The sequence below is a fragment of the Sinohyriopsis cumingii genome, chromosome 1 (genome assembly GCF_028554795.1).
Source record: "Sinohyriopsis cumingii isolate HCF-2022 chromosome 1, ASM2855479v2, whole genome shotgun sequence".
Taxonomy (NCBI): Eukaryota; Metazoa; Mollusca; class Bivalvia; order Unionida; family Unionidae; genus Sinohyriopsis; species Sinohyriopsis cumingii.
Window position 1 is genome coordinate 191079091 of NC_142961.1, and position 18889 is coordinate 191097979.

Consider the following 18889-nt stretch of genomic DNA (forward strand, 5'->3'; position numbering starts at 1 on the left):
GTGTGCTAAATAACTTTTAATAAAAACATAAAATACATAGTTGTTCATCTTGATCACTGGCACACTGGTTGCTTATTAGGACCATGACACTATGCATTGGAAGTACATGTAATAGCATAGCCATTACCAATGAATACTGAAAACTGCGAATGCTAAAATAGGATAGTTGGGATTCTTTCAATTAATCAGGGATTTGTACAATTATGCATTCTGGAGAAAACACTAATTTAAAGGTGGTGTGCTTCATGAGCAATTAAGAGGTTTTAAAATATAAACAATGAAACTAAATTCTCATGTCACCAAAAATCCAAAATGTTCATTCCAATCTAATTCATTAAAACTTAACTTGCTTCTAAAAACAAGTAGTCCTCTAGAACCATGCATGTACTAGGGATTGCGCTGGGCTTCACTGATGTCACAAATTGTAATTTTTTTCCTTATTGGCAAAAAACAAAATACCATCTGGTGAATTTTTGGCGAAAACATTTTTGGCTGTTAAAATTTATATATAGTTATATAGTCTTGGGTTTGGAGTGAAGAAATTCAAAGACACCATTACAGGAAGCGGCAAACTTGGATATAAAACTGCACTGCAATCTACTGATACATAAACAAATCCTTTGTTCATATTGATAAACTGCCCTAACATGCCATTGTTATATCAATCTGCTTATTTTTATGTCTGGCCTTAGTACTGTATGCCATAATATAACCAAATTAGCCGTGCTGCCTGACTAGCTACAATCAACCACCTCTGAAGGAGGGAACAACTACAATCGATCAGATGATGGCAATAGTTTTTTCTTTTTGAAAAATGTACCAGTAAAAGTAGTTTTGCTGAAACATCAAAGAAAACTGATTACCTTTGAAGCATCGATTGTTTCCTATATATACTATGCAAATGAAAACAAAATTCTGTCTCAGTCAATGTTTTACAAGTATTTTATATTGCCAGAGAAATAACAACCAGGCATTTATTTGGTTCTTCAAAGAGGGCCTTTAGCAGTGCCTTTCAAAGCACACGATCCTTCATCAATGCAAGCCAAAGACCTTTAATCAAAGAAAGTCTGCAAAAATCTTAAATAAAAGCATTGTTTTCTTTTTCATAGTGACTGGAACATATTTTTTTGCGCCGTGAAAGTTTACTGTTTGCAACAAAATAGTTCATGCTTACAATCATTACCAACGGTGGTGTAAAACCCAAATTAAAGTTGCATTATTTTGAATAATAGAGATCTGGCTGTCAAGTTCAAAATGAAGGTGGGACATCTTGGAAGAATGTTTGTTAAACTTTTAATCTGTTCACGTTTTCATTTCCCTATGAATAGCCTCATCCCCTTGGTGGTCTCATCATCATGGTAGTTGTCTCTGGCTGATCACAATTTAGGCCAATTTAAGTACAAGTACATTTAGCATAAAAATAACTATCATGGTTCCCCCACTTTTCTAAAGTTAAATTTCCAGGTCATTTCCAGGGATTTTCCATGATGAAATTAATTTTTTCAAGGTTTAGACATGACCATTACTAAATGGTATTATAGAACATTTTAGATTACACTGGTCAACAGTGAAATCATTACTGACTTGAAAAGGCCCTAATCTGTAGTATTTTGGTGTGCCGAACACGAATATAACCGTGAAAAATTTGTATTGGCTCTCGTTTTGAAGATATTCATATACCTCATTTTCTATGTTTCACTGTGTAAATTTCTCCAGTAGGACTGCAGCAACATCCGGAATAATGATGTAACATTGCATAATACCATCATGCTCACATCATCCACAGTTGATTGCATCATTTTCTGATGCAATGCAATACTAATGCCATGCGGCTGCTGAAGTAAGTTGACGTCAGCAGTGTACTATACATGTGTAGGCCTATTATACTAATGCCAGGCGGCTGCTGAAGCTGACGTAAGCAGTGTACTATATAAAGCCCAATCAGATAGGTTCAGCATTTAAAATATTTTAGACGTTGTGCGAGACAGTTCAAGCTACTGTTACATAAAACTTATTATTTTATCCATTTACGTACAATAAAGAACAGTAATGCCTCGAAAGTGTGTTAATACCGCGGACAATTTTTGCTATATTTGTGGGGAAGTGACATTTGCCAACCAGAAGAAAAGTATCAATTCTCAAGTGAAGAAGGCATATCATCTTTACTTCGGATGCAAGGTTGGTGACCAAGACAAGCCTTGGGCTCCGCATATATGCTGTGCTACATGTACAACACAGCTTTCACAGTGGTTGAATTGCAAAAGGTCATCAATGCCGTTTGCAGTCCCAATGGTGTGGAGAAAGCCAAGCAACCACCTAAATGACTGTTACTTCTGCTTGGTTCCTCCTCTTTCCGGCGGAATAACGAAGCGAAAGAAGTCGAGAATAGTCTACCCAAACATTCCGTCTGCATTGAGACCAGTTCCACATGGTGAGGGACTTCCTATTCCAGAACCTCCAGCAGAATATTCTCTTGATTCATCTGACGAAGACAAAGGTGAGTCGACCTGTTCTTCTCCTGGTCCATCAGCATGCAGTGATCCAGATTTTCACTGTGGTGCATCATCAACCCCACACAGAATAACACAGGAAGAACTAAATGACCTGATTCGTGATTTGGACTTATCAAAGAACAAGGCAGAATTGCTAGGATCAAGACTCCAACAATGGAATCTTCTAGAAGAAGATGTCACAATTACTGCATATCGAAAGCGCCACCAGCAATTGGAGCCTTTCTTCAGAAAGGAAAGTAATCTGATATTCTGTTCCGATATTGAGGGCCTCATGAATGCTTTAAAAATCACTCATGACCCACAAGAATGGAGACTATTTGTGGACTCTTCGAAACTGAGTCTCAAGGCTGTGCTTTTGCACAATGGAAACATTCTTCCATCTATTCCAGTAGCGTATGCTGTCCACATGAAAGAGACATACGATAACTTAAGGCAGCTACTGAATTCCATTGAGTATAACAAGTACAGCTGGCACCTCTGTGGTGATTTGAAGGTAGTTGCCCTTTTAATGGGACTGCAGCAAGGATATACAAAATACATGTGTTTCTTATGCGAGTGGGATAGCCGAGCAAGGGAAATGCACTACATGAGGAAGGAATGGACTCACAGGCAGAATGTAGCCATTGGAGAGAAGAATATCCAACACCCAGCTCTGGTTGAGGCTCAGAAAATCTTGCTACCACCCCTTCACATCAAACTAGGTTTGATGAAGAACTTCGTGAAAGCCATTGACCGGACTTTGCCAGCATTCCGATACCTGCATGAAAAATTCCCTCGACTCAGCGAAGCAAAGATTAAAGAGGGAGTTTTTGTGGGTCCTCAGATTCGAGAGCTTTTCAAAGATGACCGGTTCAACAACTTGCTGGAAGGTGACGCGAAACAAGCATGGAATGCTTTTCGCCTAGTTTCTACAAACTTCCTCGGAAATGTTAGGGCAGAAAACTATAAGGAACTAGTAGAAGACATGTTGATGAAGTATAAGAAACTTGGCTGCAATATGTCTCTAAAGATTCACTTCCTTCATTCCCATTTGGATTTCTTTCCTAGCAACTGTGGTATTGTTAGTGATGAACACGGCGAACGTTTTCATCAAGATATCGCAACAATGGAACAAAGATACCAGGGAAAATGGTCCACTACAATGCTGGCTGACTACTGCTGGACACTCCTCAGAGATGCTCCCGAACAGCTGTACAAGAGACAGGCGAAGAAATCTAAGATGTAGTCAATGACTTGATTTTTTATAGGTAGGCTATTACAGTTGACCTTTTACTATTGGAATGCATTTCGTTATGTAAACATTAATTTCTTGCAGATTACAAAAATACTAGAGCCAATTTTGCAATTTGACTGTCATATTCGTGTTCAGCACATAAAAATTGATAAGAATTGACTAATTTTATTTCAGTAACATGACTTTTGTAAAAATTTGTTGTCCAGTGTTATAAAACATGCTTTTTCTAAATCTAAAGATGTTCCTATTTCAAGATGCTCCAAACCATCTAAGTCAGAAAAGATGATAATGTACAAAACCATAAATTTATCACACAAAACAAGTTTGACTTTATTTTTATAAATTTCAAACCTTTAATTCTAAAAAATTCTAGAGCAATATATATGCATGTTATACAAAGTAAACTTTTCATTTCACATTATGAAAAAGCAATAAATTATCTTGTAAAGAAAAAAGTTTAACCCTCAATTAATCTGTACCAATAAAACCCAAACAAGATTTTTCAAACAACCTAAACTCCTTAAGAGGATTTGGTTAAAAATCCATCACTTAAAAAACATTAACAAAAGGAGGGATTTCAATTGTGACAACAAATCTTCAAAATTACATTTTGTTGTATAAACAAGGACTGAATTTTCTGTAAAATCATGTCTTCCTGTAATTCAATAAACCAGTCCCCAAACCTGTATTGATACAGGGACTCATATACAAGGGATGACAATTTCCCATTTTTCCTGCGTCCATTTTAAGATCTGAAACCATTGCTTCAAGCTATATGCCACTGTGTAATAGTTTTGCAGCAAAGTTCAGCTCAGAGATTCAACATTTTGGACAATAAATTTGGCTTAAAATGAATAGCAGTCCATTTTCTAATATGGGTATCCTCAGAATATTCCCACCCCATTTTTCACATTTGGACACATAGGATTGGGTGTGGGGTCAGCTATTCCATGTCAAAATAATTTGGAATTTGCCACCACCGTGGGATAGCAACATTTGGTAGTCAATTACCAGTGGGACTAGCAAATTTAAGTGATGTTATATCAACTCATACCTGCATGAAATCGACAGGAAAATGTTTTTTTTTCTTCAGAAATGGCAAGTATTATAATCATTATGTCTTTAATCCACTGATGGACTAGTAGACGAAACTACAGCAAAAATGAAACCTGACCTGGTACTCGCCATTTGCATAACTAGTCACATGACTCCACAAATCTCAAATGACAACATCGGAAGTCAAATAGTCATGTGTTATCAACAACAAAGTCCTTTTAAATGTAATAAAATGAAATTATATTAATTATATTAAATGAAAGTCAGATACCTTTCATAAAAGGAACATATAACTGTCAACATATTTATTTCGAGAACAATGACAAGAACCCTGTCACTGTCACAGCAATCTGGCCAGTCAGATTCATCAAGCAGAGGGCACATGTCAAGATTTTTAGTCATGAGAGACAACAAAACCCTGGCAGTTGTTCTCGAAATAAATATCGAGGACTTTGTTTTTTTCCACTTCTTTAATTTTTAATAATATTTTTTTTTTCTACATCATTTGAAATGGGTTATTATTGATAAAACATGACTACTGGATTTATGATGTCATGAACATGTGGGTTGTGAGATACGTGTACTCGTGCAATTAGCAATACAAATCGCAAGTACCAGGTCAAGTTGCATCAATGTCTTAGTTTTATCTTGTCTACTAGATGAATCTAAAACATTGAGCATTTGGATTGACTCAACAAATATGTTTATATCAAGCACTCAAATGATCCATACTGCAACCTCGGAATATTCTGGTCAGATCTCGATAGATGTAACACAAGATCAGTTCAGTTACGACTCAATTACATAATTGTTACGAGCTTCAAGCTGTGGCCGAAAATTCCTGGGTTTTCCCAACTTTCGTCAATTTTTGCAAAATTCAAGAACTTTTCACGGTCGGGAAAAAAATTATCATTTCTCCTGATGTTTTCACAATTTCCTGATAGGGTGGGAACCCTGAACTATACAGCCATGTGCTGCTAGGATAAGGAATAGAAGAGTGAATTGTTTTGTGAAATGTGTTTGTTGACAATGGGAAATAGATTAAATGAAGACTACCGTTTTTTCATGTATACATGTTAATTGTATTTTCTAACAAGATTTGACTCGTACATGAATTTTCAAACATATGATCTAATACTCAAATTTATGGATTTTTCATAAACAGGTACATTATTTAACACATTGTGGAGTGTACTACAGTTGTCAATATACATGTCCATTTCAGACTATCTGTCATCATTTAATCAAAATTGCCATATTTTCTTTGGGTTTTTTTTTCTGTGTAAATCCTAGCCACTGACGACGGGTCACTTCCAAAATTTCATTTGAATGTGAAATTTCAATTTATTTTCAGCACCCCCTCTTATTTTTATCTAAACATCCACTTATGTTGACAATATTATCTTGTTCCTGAGGTGCTGAGATAAATGGATAGTTCTGTATCATGAAAATGGCGACAATTTCTGAAGACTGGCAACAAAATATTTAAGTTGCCGATTTTTGGGCGACAACTTTTTTAAAGCCAATCTAACTCATTGTACATATAAATTTCTATGACTGCAAAGAAAATGAATTCTAAAAATGAACCTACACATTAAAAGTGTACATTTGTTTAAATGAACTTGCTAAAAATTATGTGGCATGCATAACTCAACAAAAAACACGAAGGTAGGAAAGTTTTTGACTTTTACTTCTCACTATCATGAAAACATATTAGCGATTCCTAGGTAAAATGTTTCAACTTACACCATCTACAAAGTCCATCAAATGAGGACCTGGCCTCAATATCACTAAATATATCCAATTTTCAACCTTAAATTGGAATGTTTCTATATCATTTTTGTTGTTTTGTCTTCAAGAAAGAATTTCTCACAGAAGATGTATCTGGAATTCGGGATTAAAATGCAGTTATGTGTTGTTATTAATATATAAACCATCAATCAATTCTAAGCTATCGCACAAATTGATTCAAATAATCAAGAGACAGGATGAAACTGAACTATCACAGGGATATTCTATTTTGGCTCTATCAAGATACTAAGGAAAGAACTGAACTAACACCCTGTCCTCTTCTGGTGACATTGCCACTGGCACTGCTTGGGAAGTACATACTTCTACTAGAGTCTACTTTCTTTAGATTTCATCATTATTTTTCTCCTTACAAAATTTTTACACACATTATATTTAATTTGTGGATATTAAATAAAATGAAGCTGCATAAGAATTTTAAATTGTGATAAACAGTAAATGAATTCTAGACAAAAAATTTAAACAAAATCCACGTACGAATTCTAAACTGTGATAAGCAGTAAATCATTTCTAGACAAATAATTTATACAAAACCCACATAAGATCTTTTACCAATTGAAATTCTTTAAAAGATGGTGACAAACAAAAGGATACCTGAAAACATTCTGTACATATATAGCATTATTCTACCAAAATGTCAACTGAATGAAGTAAATGATGTCAAAGATATGCTACTCTAACACAGCACTTTAACACTAATGATGATGGCTGTCATATGGCTGATGCTATAACCACCACTGGCACAAAGTGACATTTATATCTTGCCATTTACTGGCAAGATGTTCCTTTGATTAAGGATTGTCAAGGTCATTGATGGGGCGACTTTATTACATGGTATATTAGCAATACAGTACAGAAGTATACCAAATCATAATAAAATCTACCTGGTCTCAGTGCAAGTGCAGCAACTAGTAAGTTACTGCTGACTCTATATTATCCCATACTTGGTCATTAACATTTCTACTGACTGTGTTATCCCATACTTGGTCATTAACATTTCTACTGACTGTGTTATCCCATACTTGGTCATTAACATTTCTACTGGCTGTGTTATCCCATACTTGGTCATTAACATTTCTACTGACTGTGTTATCCCATACTTGGTCATTAACATTTCTACTGGCTAGGTTATCCCATACTTTGTCATTAACAATTCTACTGACTCTGTATTATCCCATATTTGGTCATTTACAAATTCTATAACTAGTAAATACCAGGCAGCTTGCCAAAGTCCCTGAAAATTCGGAAGTCAGTGTCAGATGGCACAAGACCACTCTGGAACAGATCCTGGCCCATGATTGATCCAAAGGGGTAGGGAGCTGACTGTGCATAGGCCCTCACCAGCCAGGGATGGAATGGACCTAAAAATGAAAGGATCTTGTAAAATATAGTCCACTGATTTTGTTTGTGCACAAACAATAAATTTTAAAGGCAAGTCAATTAAATATTATAGGACCAGCAAAATGTATGGGGAAAACAAATGGTAACTTGTGCCATTACTATATTCAGTATTTGAGTGACATAATATTATGATCTGAATGTTTTAGTGGGAAAAGAAACTGCTCTACCATAAGGTTTTTTTAAAACTTGATCAAAAACATGCAATTTTACTTTGGCAGATATTTCATCTCAGAACTCCACTTCCTGTAATATCAGAGACCATATGGCACAGCATAAAATCTGCACCTGTTTCTCATCAAATTTTCACATCAGGATCTCAAAATATAGCTAAAAGTACCATATTTATTTTGAGCATGAATGATTTAAATATAGTTCATACTGACAAACAGTGCAACCCCATTCATTTGATATACACTGAAAAAAAACTTGTCTGTGTACATGTCATCTGCCATTTTTGTCTAGAGTGCTGCAAGAGTCAATATTTGATACTGTGAAGAAATCAAAAGGAGGCAACTACACAATGCCTAAATAAGAAAGCTGCTCACTTCTTAATAAAAAAATTGGTCTTTCTGGACATGGCGGCATCAAAAAAAATTATGTAAACAAACCACCCTGTTTTAGCAAGTATTTAATCTGATATGTTAAAAAATGTCATTTCAAATGGTGTTAAAATACTTTGTTCATGAAATGAATTAATTACTTTTAGCTCCATTTAATGATGCTAACCTGAAAAGTCAAAGAGCTTCAGGCATGGATATTATTTGTGATGCTGTGCTGAATGAAATATAATTTATTTGTGATTTAATAATTGCAAGAAGTACAGATGATAAATGCAATAAACTTCAAACATTATCTGTAATGAATAATTTTTTCCTTACTATGTACCAATTAACGATTACCTTTTATGACAGGTCTTCTTAATATGCTGGTATTAATAAATGGTCCTTTGAAGGGCAGCACTTGAATTTTTGGGAACTTACTGTAACTCATCTCTGTACAGTTTTCCTTGCTTATAATTCCTTTAGTTTTATGTTTCTTTTGTACTGGGGGGTATCTATACTTCTATCTGATCCCTATGCTTCATAAAGGCAGTCAAGTATATTTAAACTAATTTTCTTATTTTAAAATAACTTGCGAGTTTGCAATCTGCTTGTGCAGCATTAAAATTCTGAGACTGGCACACAGATATACATGTAACAGCACATCAACCTGTTTGGAACACAACTTCCCAGCCTCCTGCACCAGCTGAGTCCAAGTTGACAAATGCTTTTACAGATCCTGCCCATGGATGTTTGGTGATGAACCCATGACTTCCCTGTCAAACAAATAAAAGGAAAATAGATCATTCATTACAAAACCATCTGTGGTCTAAAGTGCTCACCATTACAGATCACTGCCGTCTCACCTCTGTCTGCATGGGTTTGAGTCTCGGGCTCGGCCAATGTGTTATGTGAGAATGCTTGTCAGTAGCTTCTCGTCGGTCGGTGGTTCTTTCTGGGGTGTTCCCAGGTTCTTCCTCCACCATCCATAATGGCTGCCATGTACAGCCTATCTTGTGCTGAAAAATGGCATTAAACTCCACAACAACAAAACCATCTAGTACCTGTAAAACCTATTCATATCATGTTTGAACAGATGTTGGGAAAAAAAATCCAATATAAATAAAAATGCATTTAATTTCAACAGTCAATATACTAAAAGAACAAAGTTTTGAAAATGCAGGCTAATCAAATGTAGAGAACTACCATACATAAGAATAAGACAATCCAGAAAAGGAAATGTCTGGTTTCATCAAAATTACCTGGTTTAAATGCATGCTACTTAATTTTCTAACTCACTACTATATGTACACGCTTATAAGTTGAGTCCAACTGCATTATGCACTGGCAGACTGGTTCTATGCAGTTTGTTAGAGAAATCAATTTAACAAATAAAACAGACCCCAATCGGCTGGTGCAATGTACAATGGCAGATCAATGTCTATGTTGTTTGCAGTTTGATTCAACTTAAAAGCAAGTATATACACTAAGTTATTGTTTCTGAATATCTCTGGTCATTTAAATTATAAATGCTGAGGGATAATTTGAAAGAAAATACAATGGCAATAAGAGGTACTATTTCTACCAATGTTCCCTATTTACTTCACCAACAGGTGATTTTTGTTTTTAAACTGTTGATTAAAGGAAGGAATATTTTGCAAAATATGTGGTCACCCTCAAATATTTACTTATCTTTGATCTATAATTCCATTTTTATATAAATGTGCTGTACTTCCGTTACATAGTTACATCAGGAATATTTAAATAAGGGTCTTCTTTGCACAAATGAAGTAATAATGACATGGGACATACATTTTTTATACAGTTATATTTTTCTAATGTATCTGTGTGCAAACTACATTTGGCAAAAAAATACCAATCAGTTGAATATAAATTTATTTAATTTTGATGGGACTTAACTGTTTTCTGCTATATCTTCATCCCCAATTGGAAGAACAAACACTGGACATGCTGAAAAAGCATTCTCACATCACTGTACTTTTCATGACAATTAAACCCTCATTAAAGTTATCTTAAATTCTAACCAAATATATTTGTGTACATCTTTTCTATGATTTTTGTTTGAAAATCTGATATGCAATTTTGTTCATGATGACCCTTGACAATTTCCCAAAAACAAAATCCAAATTCAAAAGAACATAAATTTTATGGCAAAGCCATTCCAGTAAAACATACTTGGGACCCTGGGAAGGCCCTTTCAATGTCAAGTAGTCAACCACAGATGAAATTTAGAATTTTGTATCATTGTCCTTTCTTAGTAATTAGATAACACTGGCATACATTTTTATAAAAACTGGGTACCATGCAAGTTTAACAGTCCTCACTGATCAGCACGGTCCACATTTGTGGGATATTCAGGCAAGTTGGTTTATCATTTCACTGATGTATGCACAGAAAATGAAGCCAACTTTGCCTTGTCTTGACTCATCACCTGTTTCTTTAAAAAGTTAACATGAAACAGTTTCACCATAGTATTTTACACTGGTGTTTTGGTCATCTGATATCCAATTTTTGATCACTTTTGTCTGTAATTACATTTCATTCCTGCCAAATATTCTCACACAAAGCTTGCTGAACTGAGTGACATTCCATATGTTATTAGCCCAGTCATGACTAAATTATTATTCTGTGGAGGTTTATGTGCTGACTATAAGTAAAGGTCAACAAGTTTATTCACACAGCACTGAGCCCCCAAACAGCTTGTCGAAAAAAGATTTAATTCTACATACAAGGATGGAAAAATCTATCTTCAGATCTAATTAAAAAAATACCCTGGCTTTAAAGGAAATCTCAATCTCACCACCACCCTGCCCCCCCCCCCAATTAAATGGTAAGTCCCTTTTACTTATAATATTGCTCATGAGACTAAACCCTCATTCACATTCTGCTGTAATAGCACATGCTCACAAATAAAATGATGTCCAACATTTTCAAAACTGGAGTAGTTTTAAAAATCTCCATGTTTCTTGAGCAAAGTTAAAAACAGAAATGAAAGTTTGGAGACATTAATTTTTGTTAATACATATATTCAATTAGCAAAAACAGTAGCTTCAAGTTTCAGTACAAGTTCATGTCATTATGCTACCACGCACCAACTGTTCCATTTGCCTAGTGGTTAGAGCATCTGCCTTGGATGCTAGAGGTCACACCCGGGCCAAGTCATGCCAAAGACATAAAAATGGCACTAACCGCTGCCTCGCTTGGCGCTCAGCATTAAGTGGTTAGTGTTAGGACTGGTTGGCCTGGTGTCCAGATATAATGTGATTGAGTGGGACATCATGCTACATGTCTGCAGCATGATGCCCCAGTACTAGGCATCACTATAAACTGCCACACTGCAGACATCATAGTGGTATGACTGAACTTTTTTTAAAGCTATATGAAAAATCCAAATCACACACACTACTGTGCATATGTCACAATTACACAAAAACACTGACTCCATAAAACAGAATCATGGCTACCATGTCTTTGAACTAAAAGGATTAAAATACAACATAATTACGTGTATCTCAGTTCTTTAGGGTAAATTATTTATTACTGGAGATGTTTCTAAGTCACTAATCCCCTTCTCCTAGCTAAGCTGTGAAACAACTGTATAGGTAGTGCTTGACACATGTAAGCTATGACAACATGAGCAAGGGAATTCTCATTATTATTCATGCAGGACAAGTGAGCACTAATTATAGGCAATCAATGAAATATAGAGAACAAATATAATAAAACTTGTCTTGATTGACCTCTGCTAAGAATGACCATGTGTCATTTTCAACCACAATCACATGCATAATCAATTTTATTATGTGAACAGCCCTAAGCACCCAACTTACAAAATAAAGACTGTTCTAAGAATTTTTTTTTAAAACTTAGACTGGTTACCCGTTTCCACAATCTTACAGATCATGCATTAAATTTCCAACTTGCTAAAACCTTTACTCATCTCCTTTCACTGCAAAATGAAACATTAAATAAAAATCTCTAATTTCTATGATCATTACCTCTTTCTATGACTCCCTGGCTATCACAAATATACCAAACAGTGTATGAATATGATAACTCTGGAGAAATGTATCATGATAAGACAGTGGGACTTCCAAAAATTACATATAGGAAGTCTTCGTGCTGGCAAATCTTATTTTTTTAATGCTGGTTGGTATCTTTATCCATCTAAAAAGTTCAGCAAAAACAGACATGTTTTATACTCATTACAATAAGGTCATGCTACTTCAAGGTTTTCCACAAACATGGTCATGTGATCAAAAACTTTAACATGCCACTAGAATTTGACCAATCAGAGGTTTATAAATTAACGCCTCCAAATGTGTGAAGGTGAATATGTGTTATCTGACTGCCTATTTTTAATACATGTTTCTTTGAATTTTCTTATTATTGGACAGATTATTTCTGGATTATCAGATCAAGCTGTACAGTAATTTTACACTTTAGACCACCATTTTGATTTATGGATCCAGATCCATAGAACAGATTTCCAGATTAATGGAGCAAATTAATATTTAAAAATTCTGTTTCCTGTTCAGGAACTCCATTCCCATTGAACTGTGTCTAGATAATGAGGTTTCTAGATAAACAGAGTCTGGATTAATGAGGTTCTTCTGTACATGCTGATAGTGGATAACTGTAACATGATATAACCTGTGCCTCATATAACTTTTGGGCAAATTTGGCATTTTAGTGAAAATAGAGTATCATAAAACATAATTGAGTATATTTAGGTTTTAGATGGTGTTAAAGTATACATTACATTAAATAATTCAATGTACACCTTTCTATGTCATATTTATTGCCTTGTTTTGATGGGTCTCAATTCCAGTTACTTCCTACCACAGAAGTGATTGTCTCTGCAAATCATACATTGCCTCTGATGAAACCTTGTTTCCATCATGGTCTTGGATGACTTAATAAAGGCTAATTGAACAGATTTATCAATTATATCTGAGAGAATACTTCTTATTTATATTGATGATGGACTGTCAACTGGCTGGAAAAAATCTTAAATAATTTTACTTTTTTGCATGAATTTGGGCTTTGCAGATTTTTCTCTCTTGTAATCCTAACATTTTGTTTGTCTATCTCAAGGGATATGCTACTAGGTGAGTTTGACCAAAAAATGTAAATTTGTACGCATTTGCAGGCATGTGTTTTAATGGCTAATTGACCATTAATCCTTTCCCCCACAAGTTATCATCTGATGATGGCAACATACCTACTTGTGTTTCAAAACTTGAAACAGCAATATCTAAACAACAATTTGTGTTTAAGAACATAATTGGTAAAATCACTTTCTAAATATATTTATTCAAAATTTTAAATGCTGTGTTGCATTATTTTTTCTTTTATTAAATCACTCTGAAACCATAAGTGAACATGTCAAAAGATAATAATAGTGGACATCTCTTCATTTAACTGTCAGTTGTCCTAATTCAGTGGGCACACAAATTAATAAAAATATACAATTCATAGAAAGCTAAGTCAAAATATTGTTATGTGATAGAAGATTTAGCTGAAAATAAAAATTTTTAAAGTCATAAACATATGGGACAATGCTATGTTGTGGAATTCAATAAGTGCTGTAAGGTCAGGGTTATTTTCTTACAGGACTCATTTTTTGTGAATATATACAAATCAGCAGCAATGTGAATAATATCAAACCAAAGCACAACATTATTACGAGTAAGTAGACAAACAGTCAAAGCATAAATCTGCAAACCTATCTTTGGATTGGTACATGGAAGCTACAATGTGTGAGTGGTAATATTAAGAAAATCCATTTCTAAAAATAAACATGGAATGCATCACTTTGCATGGATCCATATTTTGTTCTTTACTATATGCTGATTCAGCTTGAAAGAAGTATCATTATTATATAAACGTTAACACCTCAGTTGGTCTCTTACTTGAAATTTATTTGCCCTTTGTCTCTACACCATGTATTTTTGGCCATATACCTTTGAGTGTGCACAATAGAAATTAATTACAATTAACTGTAAATGATATGATTTCTGTACAAAGAATACATCGTTATAAAAAAATATGCATAAATAGTTAATTAACTGCTACTAAAACAAGCAACTTAATTTTTACACTTTTCAAAACTTCACCAAAAAATTACAGTCGAAAATATTCACACTGAATTTTGAATTAACATACGCTTGTGTAAAGTACAGGTCAGTAACCATCATTGTTTTAATGGATAAACACAATAGTGCGAAGATGCTTGTACGTGTGCTCTCATGTACATTTAAAGGGCTTGTTTCCAGCTGGTTGAGAAAGGTTTTCAAGTGCATTTTCTGGTGAAGTATAAGAAAGCAAAACACAAAATTAAATAATAAATACATTGGTTAAGTGGCAGATGATTAAGTATTTGTACCTATTGGTCATTATAATACTGTAATGTAGTTACTCCTGTCAGTTATAATTAATTACAATATATATTTTCTGCTGCTGTGCTCTTTTGAAGTATTGTGTCCAAAATATATTGCATATCTCTCCATCCAATCATAACACACTTTCAAGTATGAATAATCTGCATGTAAACTATATACCGCATTTCTCAATTTGCTCTCACTTATCTCTATTCTGTCCAAAATAAGGAGTTGCTTCTCCCTAAAATTCATATCTAGCTTGACTCCTGCAGCCTGATAGTTTCTCAATGCTTTATTTTATGCAATATGTGAGCAAGTAGGCACCCTGTCAATTGCAGCAATACAAGTTAGACTGGTTAACATACCTGTTTACATCCTAAAAATGTGGGTTTTTTAATACTTTGTTTCATCCATAATGTAAGTGGCACCAGGCAATAAAATTATGCACAAAGTTTAGTTACGCCATTTGTTCACACAAATATATGCACAGAAATGTTGATGTTTTCGATAAAAGATAAAATACTTGCATATCTGGTATGCATACTGGAAGAAAAAATTGGGAATTTTAATGCATGTATTTTTATGTTGCTTTTCTGGGCATTAATAACCTACCATAGTTGTGGCGTTTCATATAAAAATGTATCCCTGAATAGTGAGTAATAACATGGACCCTAACATCGATTAGGATAGAAATACTGGTTTCTTACCTGCAATATATTTTCTTCTGCACCATTAAATAAAAACAGTATATTATGTGCAAGTTTTACATCAGACTGTGAAATAGCTCTTAACAACTCCAACATCACAGCACAGCTAATGCCATTATCCCCAGCACCTGCGGAAAAACAAAATGATTTAATTCAAAGTTGAAAGAAGAAATATAAATTACAAGTGTCACTCATCTACTAAATATTAACCAATATCTACAGGCACTCGCATTGGAAAATGCACAACACATTGTCATCTGTTTATATGTATATAGTTGTATCTTTCTACTTTGAAATGTCTCTAATAAAATTATCTCCGATTCACCTGGGCTTTTAACCTTATTTGTAATGACAGCACCAATCATAATCAACACTATGGTTTGCTCTTTCTTTATAAAACACACAAATATGGGTTGAACATTTTCTCTCAGTCCACTAGACCATTACTAAAATAAGGAAATTATTATATGTCAAGCACAAGAAATCATAGCATTTATATTAATAATTCTGAAGGGAGTGTAAAAAATATGATTTACTTAAACTTTCATAAATCTTTATTTGCTTCAAGTTCAAATGAACTGTTTCAGTAAGAACTACAGGACTACAGTCTAAAAGACTTTTTTCTTCTTTCTTCTTACTTTTCTAAGTGTACAATCCCTACAACTATAACTAATGATAGGTTGCTGGCAGTGAGAAATTGTTCAACCCTTGACAACAGTTATTACCAGGACTCTCCACAGAACTATCATAGTGGCAATTAATCAATAAACTGTCTTTTGCTCCTCCCTCCGGGATAAGTTTGGCGACGATATTTTTTACGTTTTTATAAACACTGGTAAAGTCTGAAAGAAATGCCAGGTCAAATGATCCGCTGACATTTTGCTCACTAATCTCTATTGACTTTGAATAGGCGCTTTTCTGTACGGTGTGAAGTTCATTTAAAATGTAATCTCTGGCATATTTTTCATTTGCTTCGCTTCCAACAACGCGGGGTCCATGAACAACTAGCTGATGCAAATGCTTTTCTGCGTTGCCTTCATAAAAATGATCCCTTCTGGAGTCACCAAGTTGACTTTGTGGCCTTGGAAACGAGTCCATTCGAACCATAATAAACACCAAAATTGTAAAGTAAAAACAGAATATTAATATCCATACATTCAAGCCTTCGATTAAATTAATATTGGCCTTTTGATATTTATTATCGCTGTTATAAATTAACTGATTTTGTGTTTTTGCCATTGTCCTCTGTTCCATGCTCATGGGCGCTGCCATGTCGTTGTTGTTGTTGATCAATGCCTTTCGCTATTTCTACTGAGCACCCCAGTTCACTGGGTACAAATAAGTTATTAGCAAAGGAACTATTCTTAAAAATTAGCTAAATTTGTATGGTGATGAAATAAATTCATATACTTACAGTCATGTGGTGGAGGAATTATTCAATCTGCAGTACACAATATAAATAGTTACGAAGATTCGAAGAAAATCGGTGCCTAAAAACACCGGAACAGCCACTGGTCACTCAATCAAATCGTTACCAAGCCACTCCTGAGGAGGTCGAATTGCTGTCATCTTTAAGAATTCCATAATCCAACGCCTGAACCACATTACAACTTTCAATTTCTTGCACACATCGTTTGAAACCTCACTCAAAATGGAAAAAAGGTCGCAAAGTGATTATTTTTGGGGATATAAAATTTCACTTTGACTGTCCTGGAAACCTATACACATACAAACTCCTACATTCTATTCACATTTTAAACCTAAAAATGCAAGTTAACCAACCCACCAATACACAGTCACATTTTAGACTGGATTCTTCATAGACCTGATGACAATATTCCATATTGGTGTTCCACGAACTCGCACCAGAGCTTCTCTGCGTCATATATTGCCATCTCAACGTATCAGTCCCTAACCCTCCATCTCTGTCTGTTACTAAAAGAAACGTCGTATGATAAGTAGAACCCAAGTTCTATCTGCATGACATCCAAGCAAACCTAACAACGTCGTTACCTCCTACAGCAGTACAACTTGAAAAGGGCTTAGCGTGACAGACATGCCCCAACAACCAAGTGCAGAGTATCAATTCAAACAGTCACCATGGTATAATAGTGGCAGGGACCAGCTTCAACCTGCTAAAAGAGGACGATCTAAGGCTGAGAGGATCCGGCTTTCCACCAACCTCACTGTTCATAAGCAGATCCATGAAGCTGCAAAGAAGAATATTACAAACATAGTTCATGCAGCCAAATCAGCGTACTACATAACTAAATCACTGAAAGTTCAGTTGAAAAGAGCTGTTTGAGATTACGAACAAGCAAATATCAAAGAATAAATGCACACAACCTCTAACGACCTACTCTGCGGGCGACTTTCCAGACTGTTTTGGACCGTTCCGGTGGCCTAGAGGTTAGAGCGTCCACCTCGGATGCGGGAGGTCGTGGGTTCGAACCCCGACCGAGTCACACCAAAGACTTATACAAATGGTACTAACAGCATCCTCGCTAGGCCAACAGCACTAAGAGGTAAGTGTTAGGACTGGTCGGGCTGGTGTCAGAATTATGTGATTGGGTGGGACATCATGCTTCATGTCTGCGGCATGATGCCCCAGTGCTAGACATCACTATAAGCTGCCACACTGCAGACATCGTATCAATATGACTGAAAAATTGTTAAAGCTACGTGAAAAATCCAAATCACACACACACACACACACACACACACACACACCCCAGGCTGGTTTGCAAATTTCTTCCGTGATAAATTACAATCCATTAGATATAAGCTTGACAACACAAGTTCAATTGACTCATCGTCACCATGCAATTGTGATGCAGTCACATCAACAGCAGCCTTTAACATTATTTGAACCTGTCTCGATTGTTTTGGCACATACGATTGTGATGAAGAGCGCCCCAAACCAACATAATTGCTGCCCGAGTGCTGAGATTCTATATTGCCTTTACTGACAGGTGTTATCAATGCTTTCTCTGATCAGGAAATTTCCCATCATTTTCAAAACTACTTTTGTTAAGCCTTGTTTGAAGAAACCAACGCATGACCATAACGATTTAAAGAACCACCGTCCTGTTTTTAAAATTCCCATTCATGTACAAAATCTTAGATAAATGTTGTTCTATCCCAACTTGTATCTCATCTGAATTCAAAGAGTCTTTTTAGCAATTTAAAGTCCGTATATCTCCCTCTCCATATCTCTGTAACTTCC

General features: G+C 35.1%; 1 protein-coding gene across 6 annotated transcripts in view; it reads right to left on the bottom strand.

Annotated features, from left to right (window-relative positions):
- The window catches only part of LOC149808579 (endoplasmic reticulum metallopeptidase 1-like), a 78365-nt gene extending 60934 nt beyond the window's left edge, over positions 1–17431 (bottom strand). For 5 of the 6 annotated variants that reach the window (XM_089979511.1, XM_089979504.1, XM_089979529.1 and 2 more), the window contains exons 1-4: positions 16389–16941; positions 15664–15791; positions 9223–9328; positions 7827–7973 (exon numbers count right to left, since the gene is read on the bottom strand). In XM_089979511.1, coding sequence (XP_089835637.1) covers positions 7827–7973; positions 9223–9328; positions 15664–15791; positions 16389–16935 — 928 coding nt within the window. In that variant the 5' untranslated portion in view covers positions 16936–16941. Of the gene's footprint in view, positions 1–7826; positions 7974–9222; positions 9329–15663; positions 15792–16388; positions 16942–17077 lie in introns of those variants that run through there. The other variant, XM_089979538.1, reaches the window with a different exon arrangement.
- Between the last annotated feature and the right edge of the window lie 1458 nt (positions 17432–18889).